The 15575-nt window shown below is 41.6% G+C and overlaps 1 protein-coding gene across 3 annotated transcripts in view; it reads left to right on the top strand.

Moving 5' to 3' along the window:
• LOC117159777 (uncharacterized) overlaps positions 1-15575 on the top strand; it is a 271261-nt gene that overhangs the window by 87391 nt on the left and 168295 nt on the right. For all 3 annotated transcript variants that reach the window (XM_076619339.1, XM_033339921.2, XM_033339920.2), the window contains exon 3: positions 13696-13857. In XM_076619339.1, the coding sequence (XP_076475454.1) occupies positions 13696-13857 (162 nt within the window). The remainder of the gene's footprint in view (positions 1-13695; positions 13858-15575) is intronic.

Here is a 15575-nt window from a genome sequence, read left to right as displayed (position 1 = left end):
CCCTTTTCCTGGCCGATAAAGGGCCAAGGTTACCCGCGTACCCTTTAATCTGCTCACCCGACTACTCCGCCATATGTTCCGAAGGAGGGAATGAGGCCAATTTGAATTCTACGAGCACGGATATTACACGGGACATTTAATATTCGGCTGAGCAAAACGGCCCGTACGAGAGACGCGTACGCCGAGTACGGTATTTCCATGGAGGAACCGGTTCATAGATTCCGAAGTATCAGGGAACCTAATTTTGACTAACGACTCGGTCTTCTCGCGTTCCTTCTATCCAAAACCTCGATAGAAAGGCGAGCGAAAAAGAAGATTCAGTCGAACGTATCATTCGAATTCCTTGCGCGTTTCGCCGTTGTAAGTTTGCTATTCGTTCGGCGCAAATATGGCCGACCTCCGCTGCACCGGCTTCCTGGAGGCGTCAGCAACTGTAGCTACAGCTCGTTTCAAGGATATCTGGTATGCACCGTAGTCGACGGACATAATGCAGGTTCGGTCCGCACATAATGGCAATAGTTGGCTCCGATCCCAGAGGCCCATCCCACTTTCAACCGTGTTAGCTCTCCTTCATCCCTATCTAGCGACGTCGCCGCCATCCTGTTCGTCGCCTCTAGCTCCTTTCTCCGTCTTTGTCTGTGCCGTGACGAAGGTTTGACTCTGATCCTGGTCGCTGTACGTGCATCCCGCAATGACACGACGACGCGCGGACTCCGGCTCTCCGTCTCTAACGAGCGGAATCCGAGACTATCGATCTAGTTACGTAGAGCGGAGCATTCTGGCCCGGAGTTCTGACGCACGACACGACCGGCGAGAACGTATAAATCTCTGGGTGCGCACCGTTCACCGATTTTCCTCGGCTACCCTTTTCCGTGAACAACAAACCGACCTTTAGCCGGCCGAGCACGATTCGGCACACTTCCAAACCTGGCCCGGCATTTCTGTCGACCGGGCGCGTTCGTTAGAAAAGTTTGCTTGCTATCTGTTACTTTTTCGTTCGTGTTAGATTTTACGTCGGAGAGTGTGAAACTGAACTCGAAGCGTCACGTTTTAATACTGTTTTTTCGGTGACTGAATTTCTAGGAAATGCTGCTGCCCGACTAAATGAATTTCTGATTTATTTATTCGGTGAGAAAGTCGTGTAAGATGTTATTGCTGTTTTAAAGTAGAAAATAACTATACACCTATTATTGTCTTCGTTAGTATTTTATGGTCCTTTATCAAATTCGACTTGACATTCTATTTGAAACTTTTCAGTTTTCATGTGTAAAATATGTTCTTTTATGTTACATGTTAATTTGACAGAAACACGTTAACGTAGATGCTTTTTTAGTCAGAAACATATGAAAATTCATGCAAATTATGAAATTGCTTTTAAAAGTAATTTGTACTGGGTATGAAAATGTTAAACGTTGTTCAAACGACAAAGGGATCAGACTTTCGAATCTCTTTTGGAACTGGTAATTGTAATTCTAATATTTTCGAAGATTAAAAATATCGAAATATTCAGAACAATGCAACGAATTAGATATCTGAAAATATCGCGTATCTGTGTTTACCAAACTGTATCAATATTTATCGAAACTTTTCATAAAGATAAACGTAATTCTTTCATATTTGCGCAAGAGAAAACATTCCCACGATTGGAGGATTCGTCGTTCTGTTTCTGTCTGTAATTAATCGCAATGATTCAAGAAGCGTAAAATACAAACTGAACGGGAAACTAATTAGAGTCCGGTGGAACAACAATTTTTAGCGAGTTGAATACGATTTCACGGGCGACGGAGTGAAAACGTGAAACAAAGTTACGTTACAGAAAGTAACGGTAATCCCTTTGCGTCGACGACGCCTCTAAAAATAACATCGAGCTTTATGGATAAAATATTCAACCGCGAGAATTTTCCCCTGCTGAAAATGTTGTCGAACTTCATTAACTTATCGTTGTCACGTAGCGAGCGAAACGTTTCCTTCTTCTCTGTTTGAACGATCATCGTAACCAGGACGCGAGATTGCAACGCGAGATTATAATTTCAGAAAGTAGCGTTTGCAGTCACGAGAGCGGAACGGCACGGTTAGATTTAAGTCTGCAACAGGAAACTACGCTGCAATCGCGTCGTCTTCACCTGTCACCCCATTTTCTCTGAAATTCAACACTCCGAAGCTTTAGAACCGTCCGAAACTTTGCATTTTCGAGTAACGTGTCTTTGAATAGCAATTTAGTAGCTCCTCTGAATGTAATTCTCGTATTATCATAGAAATTCTTACAATTCCACTTAGAACGCTCTTAAAGGATCAATATCTTGACTTCTCTGAATTTTCCACAAAAAGAAATAAAAAAAAGAATAATGGACATAGAAAGAAGAATAATTTAATTCTCTCTCGATCTTTCCACAATTAAATCCCCGCCCAGATAATAAAATAAAAAACGCCTCTTTTAAATTATCCTTCGGAAGATCCCCTTCAAATCCTCTCGGTTAACTCCGCAAATTTAAATCCGCTCATCGATCGATGCTCCGATTTTTCTTCTTGAATCCACCCCTTGGTCCACGCGTCGTTCCAACTGATTTGCTTAGCGATTCATAGGCGAATGTGCTGTGGCGACTGATATATGCGAGCACTGTTGCGTCGACGAGCTTCGTTTTCCCTGGCCTTTACTTGTTCGCCATACCCCCACACCCACCCAAAAGCGTAAGACTGGCCAGTTTTTGCTCGAGTGCATTAGGAACGCGATATTTCAAGTCTGACCCCGAGCATAGTTCGCTTGCCTACTCTCTTCTTCCCGCTTTCTACTCCGTGAAACTCGCCAACGGCGGATCCGTTGTGGATGTATACCGCTTTAAAAACAATCGCTATACTCAGGATCTCCCAACGGTTTTCAACAACGGACGACGCTGGCCCGAAGCAACTTTCCGGAGTCTTGGTTCGTATCTAGAGGTTACTCGAGCTAGCGAGGAGGGTCCGTGGCTTTAATGGCATCTCGGACAACTTTGTACCGTTCCGCGCTGTTATTACACATGCGGACACGTGTACGGAGCAGACTCCAAGCAACTTTGATTTCGACGTCCTCCAGGGTACAATTTTGACGCTCTGTAGACCGTTTTGAAGCTTTTTCGGGAGAGATCGCGGCAGATGGCTAAGTTTGCTGTTTCAAGATGGTTTTTGTTGTTTGCGGCAATATAGCGCCTCTCTGGCGATTCAGAAAAATTCGAGATACTAAAATTTTGTTGGTTGTTTCATTGTTGTTTATAATGTCGGGCAAATATGATCGATTGTAGTTTTGAAGATTTCTTATTTTAGGAATTACAACTTTTTACTTTGGGACTTTGTTAATTTATTTATTGGAATTTCTAATGCTGCGATAAGCAATTTGTTTTTTACAGTCACGTCATTATACTAGACACATAATCTCGTTTTTATGGCACCGCTGGTAGACGCGCAGCCGTCATGAAACGATACTACCCTTCCTGTCATGTAGACGTATGGGTTTCATTTTATATCAGCTATCACGGATTTGCAGTATCGCTCGCTGCAGTGGTTGCTCGTCTGCTGTGGTAATTTTGATTTTTATTTCTAAAAGATTACAAGGTTTGTTATACCAGAAACAATGCGAAAAGGAACATTGACGTTATCAATTTTTATTTATTTTTATTTTCAAACTTTCTCCACGTTAGATTCTATTGACACGGATATTTGGTATCTTTACTAATAGCTAACTTGGTCGATATATTTGAAACAACCGCGTTTTAGACGAATCTCGAACTAATCGTTTCATCAGAAGCACGCGTATCGATCGAGATGTTTTCCGCGCCTTGCAAAGTGCCGATTGCAACGTCTCTCGCGTTCAACTAAACTGCAAGCACGTTATCGAAGCTATTTTCACAAATATTTATCATCGGCTCAACCAGGCTCGATGCATCGATGCCTCCACCGATACGACAGCAGATGCTATGAGTACGGCGTATTTGAAAAACGTCACGTATAACGTTCGTGTCTACAGAACAATTTCAATCTGGACGTTGAAACATTATTCAATAGCAATAACGCGAGCGAGAAACGGGAACGAAACTGCGAACTCACGTAAAGGATAAAACGTGCGTCAGTATCGAGCGAAGGGATGGTTAAATTATATCGCAATTAAACGAATTCCGCGTCTACGTTTAAATGCGACCGAAAATATTACTGTTTTATGTAAATGAGACTGGTTCCGGTTTTGTTTCTGAACAAAAGGAGGAGCTTTTAATAAAATTCTTCTACTGTTTAGTCTGTAATGAAACTGCAATCCTTGATGATGTAATACAAAACAGTAGTATTGACAGAGATATCACACAGCATTTTCTGCTCTTTTATGATTCTCTGAATCTTCAATATTTATACTCAATACAGCTAACAATATAGACGTGCAAATATCGAAGGTAGAATTTCTGTTAAGCTCTTTCCATTTGATTTTTTGATTAGAAAAACTTCATCTCGATGTTTCGTCTACGCTAGAACTACAATTTTACTCAATGTTTTTCTGCCAGAACTATTGGCCAGGGCAAGTACGCTGTTTCACTATATTCTAATGGTCGTTAGCGAGAGAGCCACAGTTTGTATAATCTTTACATGTAAATTCTGTTCGCCTTTTAAGATAATTTGACTCGCGTCAAAGATGATTTCACTCGCGCAAGAAATATAACTCTAACTTTCTTAGGGTTGTTATTCGATCGGTCAATTTAACTTCCATTTGACGCAATTATAAAAATACTCTTTACATTTTGTATTTTGATGTTGTCGAAAGGAAATTATTCGAAGCGAAGGAAATAGCAAAAGTGTTCACATTTTACGTTTCATCCCTGATCGTGTCACATCGAGCAACATCTATGAAATAGCGACAAACATTTGGAAGGATGGCTCATAAAAATGTACATTTCCACGAGTCTAAATTGCCCATGTATTGCGGGCACAATGAGCAGACGAAATCCTTTGGCTCGTCACGCGTCTATTCTCACGATGGGAATCGCTGATGCTCGGTTTATCCTTCGCGGAGCAAATTCACGGGGGTGACTGCTTATATCGATACTTCACGTTCCGCGAGCAAAGCCCTGTTCGCATTTGTAACTATTCCAGAGTGGTGGACAATCGCTGACGTTTAATACCATCGGATAAAAGTAAGAAATTTCTCGATTCCCAGTCGTCGTTCGATTTTTCTCCAGCTTTTTCTCGCGAACCGTCGTGAGAATCTTTTGCTCCCACGCTGCGAAGCACTCTTCTGCGGATCTATGATACATGGCCGGCAGATTATTGTTCTACGTCCGTTGCACCATGTAACGTCGAGGAGTTCACGTTTTTCCCGCTGATATCACGTGTTCTGCGTGCTTGCTCGCTTGAGAAAGATCGAATTACGAATGATTGGCAAATTTTTGACTTTTTATTGGCGATACTTGTACGTTCATCGACTCGTACATCGTTAACCTGTTTCGTTTAATTGAATGGTCTTTATTATGGGACTTTGAATGGGCATGTCATTACATTTTTAATTTGAAGTACTCTGAACGTTAAATTGATGTTATTGGTAATTTTAACGCAACGACAGTTTCTTTATGCCTGTGCCACAAGAATAAACATCGATATAAAATTGGTAAAAGCCTTTTGATTCATCCATTTCTTTCTGATAAAGAAAAATTGCCTTTTCCTTGCCTTAATTTTTCTATTCTTACTGCTTATTATTAATAACATCTGTGCTTGACATAATCTATGTATAGGTATGGATAGGCTTCAAAATAAAAAGAAAGACTCGCTATTTATAAATTCTTTATTATATGCAATAAAATGATCTTAATCGTTACGCTGAATATTAATGATTTAGTATTACGCTGCCGCACCTAGTTACATGGAAAGCGGTATAACAAGATTTTTGCGGAGATTACAGCAGGAAGAGATCGAAATCGGATTTCTGGTTCCATGGATATTCGGCATTGAGCCAAAGCCGATTATGATAACTTGTCCATGTCAGTTTGGACAGTTATAAGGGTTCAACCTCGGCTCCGCCTTGGCAATAGTTGTTTCTCGCGACTAATGATGATAATTGGAGTGGGTCGTGGGCCTCGTTTCGCCGAAGACGATTAATCAAAAGGCCTGTAACTTCGATATTGGAAGCTCGTTTATCCGCTGTTGCCAATAGACGAATCACAGACACGATTTTAATGACGATGAAACGCGCTTTAGGATGTAACGAAACAAGAGATGTATTGCCACGTGTGTTTTGCAAATGGTTACGATTTGTATGCAAAGCTTATTATATTTAATCTATTCAAAATCTCTTATATTATTATAGTATTGTGGAGCTTTTTCTAATTTGGTTATCGTTTGCCAAATACGAACTAATTTAATAATTCAGAGCACGTTAGGTTTAAGATTTGGTTTGGATTAAATCTATCGATGTTCGGATAAAAGTTAGATTAGCTGTGAATTAGATTTATCGATTTTCGTGTTTATCGAAATTCACGAAGATGGATCTTTTCTAATCGAATTGATTTACTAATATCTTTCATTTTTTAGACTCAACTAATAATTATATGTTCCCTTTTATTAATTATATTTACGTAAATATTACGTGAATATCTAGACAAGTACCGTTATAAATCTTAATCATACAGAAATTAATCACGCGATAAATGCACCCAGCTAAATAACCACTAGAGTAAATAAAAGGCACGTAATTCCGATAAGGAACCCCGTAACGGGTGAACCGTATCGTTAGTTGTTCAAAGAAGCTACTAAACAGCTTTCCCCGTACGCTGATGAAGGGGAGTGCTCGGAAATTTCCACCGCAAGTACGCCGGAAATTGCCCTGAATTAATTTTCACTGACGTTAGTGCGGTATCTTGTTAATGCTCGAACAGATTCGGTAATACTGCTCTATAACTATAAGGATTCGCATGGACTAATCTCCTTGATCGACGGCGAGCAGATGCAACCGGGCCAAAATTATATCGAAGGAACGCAGCCGGTAAAATTAGTCTCGCCGCGGCAATATTTCGATAACGCGGAGCGTTAATGGGACGTGATTCAGAGAATTCTGTAACTAACGTCTCTAATCCATCCTGGGGACGACAATGGATCGTCCGAGCGCGAAATTCTATTATGCTATCGCCGAGACAGTGATCAACGAGCGTGCCGTTAAAGAAAGGCCTCGATAAGGTCCTCCCGTTCCAATCGATATCCTTAAGTTGGCCCCATTTATACATCGTAGATTAATCTGGGTCAATCGGAAAGATTCATGGAAAGAATAATATGGCGAAGTTCTTAAGAGAAACTTCGTATCGCAGCGACTTCTTGTAAACTTAATCTCCTTCTTTAGCGGTGCTTCGTGAAAATGGTAGTGGAGGTCGTATGAAAATGCATCTGGGAGGTATTTCTCATGAATAAAACGGTTAAGTCCTGGGACCCGTAAAAGATTTTTCAAGTTATATCCTAAGATATACGATAGATAATTGTAAGGTATAATAATATATTTAGATAACTCTAAGATACATATTTTTTAAATCGACGATCTTTGTTAGAGGAAATGAAGTATTCTGAAATTAACCAAACTCTTACGAGTTACCTATGACTCGATAATAATTGAAGATTGACGAAGTTGACATAGTTGGAATTAAAATTCTTTTCTTCCCATTATACATATTATAATTGCAGTTATTCATAAAAGACGCGCGAACGATTCTCCTTTTTCTACACGTCGGCAATATTCTTTCGTAACTCTACTGCGTTTAATTAGCATCCGTTTTACGAATTCACGTAATTTCTGATGAAAATTAACAGTACATTTATCAATTGGAAATCCATGGGAATCTATCACGTAGGATCGAAACGGGCAAAGAATTAACCAGTCTACTAAACGATACCACGAGGCGAACAACGAGCTGATAATTCTAACACTCGAATGGATCCACTAAATCATTACGAACAAAGCGATACACGGAGGGAGTGGCGGTTGTACTCGCTCGTTCGCCGAGCGAACGGTACTGATTCACTTTGGCAGGGCATTTATCACTCAACGTCCGGCGTATCGCATGAGTTTCGAAACGTTGCCTGTTTCGTGACTGCCTAACGAGGAAAATAGTTGGCTCGCGACGTCTGCACGTGCACGGCTTCGTCGCTGCGCCGTTAGCGTGCGTATTATCGCGTGCTCGCACTAACGCGTGCACACGTGCACCGCACCGGCATTATACATATTTATGGCGCGCGAACAGAGACATAGAGCGGACAGGAGGCGGCGCGGCGAGTGCGGAGCCAATTAAAGTGCAAATCTATGGAGATGCGGATGAAATTCCAAGTAGCACAGTAACCGGACATAAAACCCTCATAAAGCCGAAACACGGCCCGAACTAATCGACATCCGCTGCTGCTGTGACAATCGGCGGTGAAGAACTCGCAAGAAGAAGGACGACGAGACGAACGTTTGCGAGGACGATGGAAGGAAACGAGGCCTTCGACGACGACGAAGGGTAGTTGATAGATTCGAGGGCAGCGGGATTCGTTGCATCGCGCAAGATGAGAATTCCGTGTCGATCGACGACCGTGGTATCGCAGGACGATGGATACGTTTGAGTCTAGAAGAGTTCTTTCGTAGAAATTCGTGGCCGCTTCGTAAAACGCGGATAAAGTAAAAAGTTAGCTGAGAATAGGGGAATCTTAACTCTCAGTGCTGCAGACGTTTTTTATGGAGCGTCTAGTCGTTACTGATGGTACAATGATAGTAGAATTTCTTGCAAATAATTTCTATCTGTATTATTCGTTAATGAATTATTTTCAAATTTCTGACGATTCGTTGAACGGCAACAGTTTCGTTGTAGCGTAAAAACGGAATTTCGAAACGTATGCGTTAGAAAGCGCAATTTCGTTGAAAATGATCGATATGTTCGTTGGTTTAGTCGCCAAAATTTTCAAACAAATCGATGCAGCAAACCAAATAATTCCACTGCAAGTCAGTTGGTGCCGAGGTAGCACGGGTGTGAGCAAACAGGGGAATGGGATCGTGACAAATTGAATCATCATCAATATCAGAGAAACAAGTAAACAGTGGGAGCAGCGTTCCTCCTGCATCGAAGTTGATAAATTAATAACGACGAACCGATGGCGTAAGCAGGAGGCGAGGGGCGCGATGAGGGGGTGGTGCGCTGGATGGGTTGAAGTGGAAAAAAATGTTCGATGCCCAACCGAAACTGGAGAACGTGAAAAATGCAGAACGTCGCGCGTGTATCAGCTGCTGTCCAATAAATTTCTCCCGTTCGTCGAACTCTGTATTTTGTTCAAATTTCATGGGGCCACTGCTACCTTCGACCAAAAATTCGACGATTTAAGTCTTCAGGAACGAACGCAATTGGCTCTCAATTCCAATACAAAATATCGTTTGCGTGTACGAAACTCGCGGAATCGCGATTTTTCTCGCCGCACATCAATCCCCGATTGTTCCCTGACGAAATTTATCGCGTTTTAAATTTCCGTTTGACCGCTCGTTACGTCGTGCAATCGTTCTTCATCAAAGAGACAATGCTATCACGGACAACGTGAAATCGAGAATATCCCGATTACGTACAAACGAAGCACGTAATTCTCCATCTAATATCGGCGATAACGAACGATCCTCTAAAATCTAGCACCACCCTTCTGCCTCCTCTCTTCGTCTCACCCTTTGTCCCCCTCTGTGTCGGCTACAGTCGCCATTTCGTCTATTAGCAGGGTAATGCGCTTGGCTTGCGTCGCAGGAGGCCAGCTGCGCGTAAGAGCCGGCTTGTGCGCGTTTAAACGAAAATTATTAGACGCTTGCGAAGGGCTGACCACAGCCGGTCGTCGACTGTATCCGACGCCATTACGCGGCGGCCGCCACGTCGGATCGGAATATCACGATCTAGCGGAAGTCGGCTAACTGAAATTGACCGGCGTCCGGTTCATTAGAATTTAATGCCGGGCAAAGTGAACGCTAAGTGGATCTTTTCGCGCCGCTGTCGTCCTCCATCGCTTCGCAGAGAGGCTCGCCATTTAATTCGCCGCGAGAGCCTAACGCTGTTTTCGCGTCTCATACTCTAAAGGTAGGATCTAGATGGCTGAAGATTGACTCGTTGAATTTGAATTTCCACGGTTTGAGTCGGTGGAGGCAGGATAGATTTCATCGTGTGAAAGTGGATTTGGATAAGAGGCGGCAAAAGTGGCGCAAGATGCGTGAAGAGGGAGTTTGGGTTATGCAGATTTTAGATAAATTGAAATTAAATTAGACTTGGTTTCATTTACAGGATCGCAGAATATTCCAAGTTTTTACAAATGAAGCTTTGAAGTTAACGTTGCTAAGAAATGGACAGTAGAAGCTTTCCAAGCTGTAGCGTGAAGCAAAGGACAGACGTAAGGAGGATAAATACGATCCGAAATTGAAAATCACGGATTTAGAGCGTCGGTGGGTTAAGCGAAGCAGAAATCTCCCTTACTTGAAAGAAAACACGAATTGCCGAGTAAAAAGTGGCAGACCCGTGACCTCGTAGCCACGACGGCGTGTATTCTCGTCCCGTGATTCATACGTTTCGCGACGTAGGTCTCCGTGAACACGCTATGGGGTTACAGACGGTCCATAATGGTCTGCAGCGAAGTAGAAAAGGAAGAAACGTTCATGAACGGAGAAAAAATTCCAGCGAGAACAGATCCCGGGGATAAAATAGCGGAATAGCGACACAGAAACTGGACTTTGATTCTCATTTTATTTGCAGAGGATTTCCTCCTTTATCCGTGATTTCGTTCGTCCCATCTAATGGCCCCATTCGCTCTTGACATTCGATTTTCACATTGCTCCGTTCCCATTCAACCTCTTTTCTTCCGCTCTTTTTTTAAAAAAAGGGATCACACTACTAGCGACCTTGGACTTGCTTCGCCAAACACAGAAGTTTCCTAGCCCATTCGCCCTGGACGTTAAACGAAATCCGCGTAATCGAGTCCGAATCGATGGATTAAGAATCCAATTGGAATTGTCCGACCTGTTTCTATTTCGTCCTTCCTCTCGTCCTTTGCTTTCTCAGTTTTACCGTGACATTCCTCGAAACCCTTACCCTCGCTCCTCTTCCAATCGTCTTCCTAACATATTCACAGTCCTAAAACGTTTACCTACATGGACGTTTTTCTCGAATATATCTTCAGAGGCGGCCTCAATGGTGTTTGGCGGTGATGGTGGCGGTGGTGGTTAATGGTGGCGGCGGCGGCGGCGGCACCAGCAATAAAGTTTGCTTTATTTTTACTGCCCCTCTGACCAAGTACCGTCCCGTATTTCCTCGGGATATTGACATATCGGGTGTGCCTGGGCTTTTTCTCTTAACACTCTTTTTACACCGCCACGGAATTTATGTCTTCTTCCACAGTTCTACTTTTCTTTTCCTACCTTTGCACCGATCTACATTTCTTCCTGCACCACTTCTCTCTCCCTGCCTCTTTGCCTCTGCTTTACTTTACAGTTAGGAAACTCTGTCTTCGTTCGATTCCCGTGTCCTCGTGGTTAGCTCGTTGTCTCTTTCGTTCACACTGTCGATCCTTCTCCTCGTCGATTTCAGCAAAGAGGAGCAAGACAATCAATCACGCGCACATATTCCCACGTTTGCAAAATCAACCGGAAATCTCTATTAGACGTCGAATAGATCGGAACTTTTCTACTTGATCACGGTCACGATGGATTGACGTTTATGAGAACGAGATTGTTGTAATTTGCGATTACTTGTCGAACGGAAGGCGCGTAGTTTTGTGTAAATGCAGTGCAATAGAATTTAAAAGGTTTGTAGGATATTTGATGTACGGTAAACTAAATAGGAAATGAAGCGGATTAATCATATGACCGAACAGTTTAATTTTATATGTATATTTGTGCTGATAGCGCAAGTATGAAAGAGGTATGTTTACAATAATAATAATAACCAGTTTATAGCTAGGTACATTCAAAGAACGTAACGATAGCAAACAAAAGAGCATCAGATAATTGTATAGCGAAATACCGTATTGATTTTCACTTCGTTATCACAAAACCTATTCTATTAAATCGTTGTTTTTATGAAGCATAATTACAGTGTTACGCTTCAATCATTTTGACCGGATTATTCAGCGAATTGTCTTTTTCTTTTATAATAAAGTGGTACATCAACAAAATGTTCCCATTTAATGAATATATTAACATTATCTATCTTTCAAAACATACACGCATTTCCATAACGTTAGAAAAATCGAACATTACGATCTTTCAACATTTTACATGATGAAATAATGATAGAGTCGTATAAGTAGTAATATCATCGAATCATTAGCAGTAATCGTTTCCATTCGCAATAGAATTTACGTTTGCAAGCTTCATAGAGCAACGCCAGTGATCTTGATAGAACGACAGTTTATTAATCGTCGCGAGGTCTAGATCCGGCTGTGAAAAGTGTAATAAAAGCAGAAAGAGAGAAACGGACGCGTTCGAGCCAGCAAAAACAATGAGCAATCGCTCGTCCAGGGACTTATATTCTTCCTGGTGCTCCATTTTTCCCCGGCTTTGTATTTATCGGCATCCTGGGACACGACAGTGTAATAGCGACTCGAAAAAAAGCGAAATCCAAGCGAAAGGGTGGTGGTAGGACGGTGGTGGAAAAAGAAGGGTGGTCACGGTCGACCACAGAAAAAACGTAATCGGAATGTTGGGTAGAAAACGGATCGAATGAACCTGACAAAGGGAACCGTGGCAATATCGTTTGAACTGCAATTGCAATCGTAGAGAAGAGTGCGGGGAGCAGGATGCATTCCGTCACTTTGTGAGAAAAATTACATTTTCTGGTCGGTTCGACGGTGGTTTGGACCAGCTCGGTACACTGACAATTGCAGTAAAATAAATATTATAGTTTCATGCTTGTCATCGAACGCCACACATGCGTTAGCGCTAAGTCGGACTTAAAGCACCAATTTTAACCACATTTATTCGATTGTCACGATATTATATTTGGAATTAGACCGATAACCGGGTTAATGTATCAATTACGTCGAAATACCTTACGATTTATAATATTTTCGTTGCGCTAACAATCTCGTATTTATCAATTCTTGAAGATAAATGTCACGCAACTATTCGTGTAGATATAATTCCATTATCGATTCAGTTTTCCGTTTATCGGCGCGTGGCATTGATAATGGCACACCACAAAAAATTTCAAATTTGCTTTTATTGAAAGTCTACATCTTTTTTCTATTTTTTATCGTATGAAATGGTATATTTATAATACCAACAGTTCTGCGTCAGAGGACAAAATTATTATTTACTTCGCTATTAATCTAACCTCGATTTTACAATAATAGTTGCTCGTCTTCGATAATTTTGCGACGCTACAAGTGTTAGTGGCACATTTTGCGTTAGGTCAGCCTTAGAATGTCGTTGAAATGACTCACGAAGATTTCTTTGTAAATTTTCAAAAGCCTTCCCTATAATATGCCAGTATCAATATCAAGCAGCGTTGTAGTAAATCGAAGATGCGTTTAACGCTATATAACACGCTATATCGTTCAGAAATGCGCTCCTTAACAGCGAATTTCAGAACGGGAGCTTGCTCGTGAAATAAGTGCGTCGCGTTTGCCATTTCTTAATTGCGTGCCTTTGCAAAGAGACGCGCCAGGCTCTCTGTGCAAAGCTGTTTCTCTAACCTTTCTCGCGTCTGGTTTCAGGTCAAGTGGACCTTTGGACACAAACGACAAACGGCTGCGCGTGCAGTTTTAATTCGTCCAGCAACGAGTGTGCGTGCTGCGTTCCATCCGGAGGATGCAGCTGCGGCGCTGCGTCGCCGGATAGATGCGCCCAATGCGGCTTGGAGCAATACTGCGCTAACAGTAAGTAGCATCGTTATGCTTCGTGAGTTGTGTTCGTTAATTCATTAGTTTCCATATTCCTTGTGTCCTGTTAAGAGACAAACGTGTATTTACCATCGGTTCCATGGCCTTTTCACACCATGGTGTCTTCGAAAACGGGTAATTTTTGAGGGATTTAAGTAACTTGAAATCTTATAGACTTTATATCTGTAACTCCAAGCTCCAAATATAGAATTTGTGGTTTTTTATATGTGCACGAAGCGTTCACGGTATTAATTGTCAGCATTTTTCCTTGTAAATTGTAGGTATGTTTAAGAAAAATTGAAATTGAGTTCGTTTCAGTATTTTTATGTTCAATACGATGTCCTAGACAGTTTTCTTAATTCCAATATAGTGTACGCATAGTACGAAAAAACTTTAAAATTAATATCGTTACAATTTTTGTTGTAGTATATGAAAATGAATATTAATGAGACGATTGCGACAATACGAATACGAATACGACAAAATTCAAGGTTACTTGAATCGTACTTACTGGAAGCTAATAATGTGAACATTCTGTACGTGCACTTAGATATACAAATTAATATAGTATAATGACAGTACGTTAACAAACGAGTTTATTTGAAAAGTCGGTCCAATCAATTCAGAAAGACACTAGTTTCTTTCGTGTCTACTTGTTCAGTTCATCGAATGTTGAAATACGACCGGCGCCCACGAAACAGCCGAAACGAGGTTTCCAGTTGGGTTGAATTCGCCAGCGTCCTAAAATTGTAACTTCCAATTAAGCTCTTCCGATATTAAACTCGTTAGAGATCCAACTAGCAGTTTGCAACACCACTGCCGTTTTCCGTTCCAATCGTCAGATTCGTGTATTGACTTTCCACCTCCGCTCGAGGAATGTAATTACATGACGCGCGTGCCTTTGAGTAGGGATCGACGTTAGAAACAAGATTCACGTCATTAAGCCATTCTAAGTTCTCCTGGCCATAGATACTTCGCATTTTGTCGCTCGTATTAAAATTGAAACGTATCGGATGAAATCTCTTTAGAGAAGTTGCGACAGATTACGGAATTAACAACGATAGTAGCTGTATAAATAATAGCTGTATCCAGGACCAACCAGAAAAAGCATAGAGTTGCAAAGTCACGCTGGTGGATATGGGAAATCCTTTTGTAACATGAGAAACGATCGGTAATTCACAAAAGACAGCACGAAGTAGCGCTAGAGAAAATGTCAGAAACGCTGGTGAAAAAGAGGGACAGGATTTCTTTGGAATGTTTGCGAACGAGCCCCTCCAACAGAACAGTTTGGTAAAGTATAAATCCCGCTAGCGAAATTACTACCGTGTCCCGTGGCTTTTCTTTCTGGTAAGTAATTACGTCAGTGGTTCTTTCTACCTTCTTCATCCATCTAACTCCTTCTCTTCTTACGTTAATTACATCTGACGTTATTGCCCCCACATCCCATCCATCAAACCTTTCTTTCCTTTGAACCCTTCTTCTACACACGGTTGAAACGTACACCCCTCCGTCTTTTAATCATACCAGGGACCATTAATGGCGTCTTACTCTTATTTTTCCTTGCGTTGCGTGCCGATTATTTTTCAACCTGTTCTCTCATTTTCGTAAAAGTTGACAGCGGAACTCTAGCTCGACGAGACTAACGAGTTTCCGATTAATTGATTTATCGATCCGGTTTAAACATATTTCCATTAATTCGGAGGCTCGTTCGATGG

The sequence above is a fragment of the Bombus vancouverensis genome, chromosome 6 (assembly GCF_051014615.1).
Source record: "Bombus vancouverensis nearcticus chromosome 6, iyBomVanc1_principal, whole genome shotgun sequence".
Lineage (NCBI taxonomy): Eukaryota > Metazoa > Arthropoda > Insecta > Hymenoptera > Apidae > Bombus > Bombus vancouverensis.
Note: the sequence above shows the minus strand (reverse complement) of the source record. Positions and strands in the feature narration are given on the sequence as shown.